Source organism: Akebia trifoliata, chromosome 12, assembly GCF_017979445.1.
Source record: "Akebia trifoliata isolate Shusen 1 chromosome 12, ASM1797944v1, whole genome shotgun sequence".
Lineage (NCBI taxonomy): Eukaryota > Viridiplantae > Streptophyta > Magnoliopsida > Ranunculales > Lardizabalaceae > Akebia > Akebia trifoliata.
The window spans coordinates 20,334,115-20,339,292 of NC_141386.1; the positions used below are offsets into that span (position 1 = coordinate 20,334,115).

General features: G+C 42.3%; 1 protein-coding gene across 1 annotated transcript; it reads right to left on the minus strand.

The window, feature by feature from the left end:
* Positions 1–301: 301 nt before the first annotated feature.
* LOC147389043 (uncharacterized) lies at positions 302–2,548 on the minus strand. Its single transcript, XM_086417545.1, has 5 exons — positions 1,680–2,548; positions 1,210–1,599; positions 951–1,130; positions 798–857; positions 302–714 (listed from the first exon to the last, which is right to left on the minus strand). Exons 1-5 carry the CDS (start codon positions 1,797–1,799, stop codon positions 511–513), a joined length of 954 nt encoding a protein of 317 aa, XP_086273671.1. The 5' UTR covers positions 1,800–2,548; the 3' UTR covers positions 302–510.
* Between the last annotated feature and the right edge of the window lie 2,630 nt (positions 2,549–5,178).

Below are 5,178 nucleotides of genomic sequence, written 5' to 3' on the forward strand. Positions count from 1 at the left end.
AAGAAATTAAAACATTCCGTACATAAAGCACGAACCGTTTAGAACATGGGCAGTCCGTGCTTTATACACGGACCATAACATTAAGAATTTGGTAAAATTTGAAAATAACACTAGAATTAATGAAAAGGGGTCCCACATACCCCGGCCATTCGATGTTATTGATTCCAAGCCCAATTACCTAATGGTGGTTACAATAAGTCCTATAAGACCTCGATGTCCCAATCATGATCAACTAGGGTGTCTGAAATCCTGATCACACCTACAAGGCCTTTGTAGGCCCAAATAGCTCATAACACGTGACGCGGGGTTCTGAGAGACCCTTATAAAAAAAATGAGTCGACTAGGAGTCATGGACTTGTGAATTCAAACACCCTAAAGGCCTTATAATTTTACAAAGGGATCTCGAATCCAAAATGAAATAAACACTGCTATATATAATCGAAAGGGGTTATACAATGTACACAAAAGACAAAAAAATATATACATGTGTTCAATGTTCATAAATACATCCTAAGATCTATCGTCATATGATCCAGGAGCATCACGAGTAGTAGAGTCAACGCCAGATAGATCTACGTCCCTCAGACCAGAGAAAAAAAAGTCGGTACCCGAAGAGGCAGGCAGATCGTGCATCCCTAAGCCCATATCGAAAGTCTCCGAAAAATCTACAGTGAAAGCTGGGGGTCGGGTAGAAGGTCCGGCACCATCCGAAGCCTGAAAAGACAAACAGAGGCAATCAAATGACAAGCAAATATGCAAGCAGGCTAATAAGAAGAAATGACGAAAATTAAATATACCCGAGTAAGAGGGGGTGGATGAGCAGATGTGCTGGCCCCGTCATGACGTCGACGATAGTCCTGAAACCCCACAAGAAAGCAAAGCAATAGAGAAATCAGCTTACATTGATAAAAATACTGAATTCAAAGAGGTAAGGGAAAAAAAGAACATACCGTCTCAGCCTGTGAATGAGACTCTCTCATAGCCAGTATCATCTCTAACTCATGGATGCGCTCTGCCTGAGCTGCCACCTCTGCCTGAACTGCTCTCCACCTATCCTCGATTTCAGCACAACGGGCTGCCTGGGCCTCGATCACGCTGTATCCTTCCCAGAGGCGACGTAGATCATCAATCTGAGGAAGAACCATAAAATTAGACATGAATAGATATAACGAATCAAAAGGCAAGAGAAAGAGAAAAGTCAGGACTCACGGTATCATTATGCTCCCAGATGAAGACTCCACCGATTTCAGTGATCTCGGCATGCATGGGCATAGCAGGCATCAGGCAACCAATGGAAGCGGTCCTGAACCAGCTGATATAATCACCCTCCACTAGAAACCCTCGCACTGGTACCCCACCGACCTGGGCCAAGTACTCCTCAGCCGATAGATCTGTAGAAGACGACATCACAGGAGCTGTTGGGATACTGAGAGATCGATCATGCTGAAAGAACAACCGCTCCCCAAAATAATATACATAGAAGAGACGACCAATGAAGCAAGGATAGATCTCCCGTCGCATGTCTCTATCGAAGGCTGCCCATACCTCTCGGAGCTCCTGGGCCGAATGAGGAACATCTGGAAAGGTGACTGAGAATATCTGCACAACAGAGAACAATGAGATTCTAAAAATGCCAGAAGGAAACCCTAGTGCTACAAATCGAAACAAAAGTTACTCACCTCATGAAGCCTACACCTATCAAAGTGGACCCAAGCACTACGGGCATTGCTCTTGATAACGCGCCCGTCTCGTGTCGCCCAGAAAGCACCAAGAGGGTAGCCCTCATCCGGATGACGCATGGTGGGAAGATAGTAGGGAAAGTTTACATGTACAAAAAGCTGGAAGAAAAAAAAAGCAACAAGGTCAAACCAATCAGTCAAGAGAAACAAAATGCTAAGAATCCAAGACTTGAGAAGAAAAATACCTCGATAAAAGGTCAGAAGAAGCTGGCAGAGATACCGCCACCTCGTGGGGAAGTGATGCCTCCACAATACGATCTAGGCCACCAAAGATGGTGCGATAGATCAGACTTCCCCAGTCATAGGTAGCTACTCGGTGGATGTATCGGAGGAAAGGGAGAAACCAAGTCATCACCATGGAGTCGTCTTCTAAGAAAAAACAACTCTCCAGTAGAAGTAAGAAACTAAGGCTGAAGACTGCAGCAAAATCAACATCTCCTCGCCTCATGGTACTACCCCCCTGGCCTAGGGTCGATCACAAAAACCGCATGCCTAGCCTGTGCAGCTTGCCGACCTCGGTAGCTGGAATATAAGAAGCCCCAATCAACTTTGCAATCTCCTCCAGAGGCAGCATATGGGGGAAAATAGCCTCTCCCTCCATGGAGATCCCAGTGATAGTGACAAAATCTGATGGCCGAATGCCAATCTCCGTCTCGGGCATATGGAAATTATGTGTGGCCGGGAACCAACGCTTCATCATCGCAACAAAAATCGGTCGATTCGATCTAAAGTATGGGATCCACAAGAATGCGCCAAACCCACCCCGAGTAAACTGGCCCCTCAAATCTTCAGTGAACATGGCAAACTCCAGCATAAAAGTCCCCCCAACTACCCCTATAACTACTAGATGGATAAGGGGTCGGCACGTCCATCCACACGTACATCAAAATGTGCCTACTCAACCAAGTAAGAAGGGAAGTATCTGTCACGCCCTCTCGAACCTCTGCTGGTATCGAAGTACGAGTTCCCTTAACCCCTCTACCACTACCTCTACCATGGCCACCACGACCACCCCTGCTGGCCGCCTCGCTTGTCCTGCTCCTCCCAGGCACCAGTCGAACGGCAGCCCGACGTCGAGAAATACTAATCTCCTCCTCACTCCCAGAAGATGAATCACTCGATGAAGACTGAGTTGTCTCCTCCACAGGTGACTCCCTAACAGTCTCCTGCTCATACCGAGCCCTCGCAGCTGACCTATCTCCAGACTCACCGATCAAAGCTGCCCTACTCCCTCCAGTACGCACCATCTACAAGAAAATCCAATTACTTGATAAAGGCATCCCACAAAAACCAGATCCAACCTACTATCAAAACCCCGACCCGGACTGAACCAACCCCATAACCCAAAACCTTGACCCAGCCAAAGGAACCCCTTCCAATCAAACCCGACAAACCCAAAACTTGTCCTAAACTACACTTCACCATTTCTAACCCCGTAACCCATCAAAAAGGCCCGAACTCCCTTAAAATCCCTCGAATCATTCCACTCAACAGCCTAATCATTCCTCCAATCATTTTCAAAATCCATCGCCATCTAACTACACCTACACCTAAGAGACCCGCCCCAACGTCCAAAATAAATCCTATGGTTTCTAAGAGAGCATATCCGAATGTTAAACATGATAAATGACGAAAGCATACAAAGCAAAATGAATAAATCATAATAGCCATGCCACGAACATTCCGTATTTAAAAGCACGTACGATAAAGACATCCAAAAGAGCATGAAAAACAAAATAAAATCACAATGCACAAACAACAAGATTTCACGATCACATGTGAGTAAGCAAGGCAAATGAAATATCTGAAATGAGCATACAACCAGGTTTTCATAAAATAGAAGTTTCAAAGAGAACATGGCAAAGGCATGAAGAAAATTATATCCTAAGAAGCATATGTACAGCAAAGTTGTGTGTTCATCATGGATTGTTCGAAACAAGTGGTCATGCGATAGAGATTTTGCAAATTAAAAATAAATTAAAAAGAAAGGAAAAATGACCAACCTCAATCCAAGAAAAGAAATGCTACAAGTGCTCCAAATCCGAATCTCCATGAGCAAATGTCTACGCAAAAGCCTCCTCCACCACCCAAGAAACGCAAAAGAATAGGAAAAAAGGAAGATAGAGAACCAGAGGAGAAAATGAAACGAAAATGGCCAAGTGAAACGTCTTGGCGAGGCATTACGATTTTTAAAAGGTTTTGGTCCGTGCATAAAGCAGGGACTGAATTAATTTTGCTTACCAAAAATTTTTAAAACAGAGTCCGTACTTGAAATACGGACCGAATAAGGTTTAAAGAGTCCATGTTTCAAGAACGGACCATAAAAAAAAAATCAAAAGCCAAAATGATATTTTTGCAAAAGCCAAATTCAATTGCTTAAAGACTCGTTTAAAAATACCTATTTCAAAGTTTTCACCAAACCATCACAAATCCAAGATCTCACACGAGCCTTGCGCCATGAGGTCGAGGAAATAAATAGCATATGTAGTATGACTCACGTGCTATGATGAAGCTCCTTAAGAGTTCGTCAACTTCAATACCATATGGATCTAAGTCTAGTCGCACTGTGAGCGCCTTCCAATTGCTTATCAAAACACCTGATTAAAGTTCACATCCGACTTTCCTAGGTTATATGATTATATAAGTCTATGAATCATGTTTGATTCCTATGAATCTCATCTTGATAATATTCAAGGTGATATTAATACAATTATCAAGCTCGCAATCATTGAACCTTATAAATTAGTTCAACCCTCAGGGTTTAATTGTATAAACAATTTGTCTTCCTGCTCGCAGTCTATGTGCTAGGGCAATCATTGTGTGAGTAAATGACCTTAAGCTGATGATGGAAAAGCAAGTCCATATTAAAAAACACGGTTAAAAGTGTGGGCATGAGATAATCCATAAAGAATGCAATATAAAGATGAAATAATAAAATGAAATGAATAAAAAAAAAATCTAAGAGTGACAATAAATCTAGAAGTCTACCAAAATTACAAATCAACACATACGAAGTCCCAAACTCCTAACATGAGTTTGATAAATGTCTTGGGAATGGACTTAGTTAGGGGATTTACTACCATTTGACCTATAGAAATATGTGACAAGACTATCTTATTTTGCACAACCATGTCTCAAAATATAGTTGTAATGAATGTCGAAGTGCTTCGATTTTCCATAGAACTTAGGATCCTTCGTATATGCTAGTGCTACCATGTTATCACAATACAATGATACATGATGTCTGGCACTATGCACTATACTGAATCAAATAAGAAACACTCTCAATCACAAAAATTCTTGAATCACAACACAACATGCAATATATTTGGACTCTATTGTGGATAAAGAACCATAAGATTGTTTCTTGTTAGACTAAGAAACAATACCACCTCCAAGCAAGAATACATAACATGATGTAGATCTACGCTTACTAGAT

Bases quoted from the DNA above. Each gene is read 5' to 3' on its own strand.
- LOC147389043 (XM_086417545.1), bottom strand. From the start codon at position 1,799: ATGCGTCATCCGGATGAGGGCTACCCTCTTGGTGCTTTCTGGGCGACA. The intron at 1,131-1,209 runs GTGAGTCCTGAC...GTTCTTCCTCAG, and splicing joins TCTGGGAGCATAATGATACC to ATTGATGATCTACGTCGCCT. The intron at 715-797 runs GTATATTTAATT...TTGTCTTTTCAG, and splicing joins ATCCACCCCCTCTTACTCGG to GCTTCGGATGGTGCCGGACC.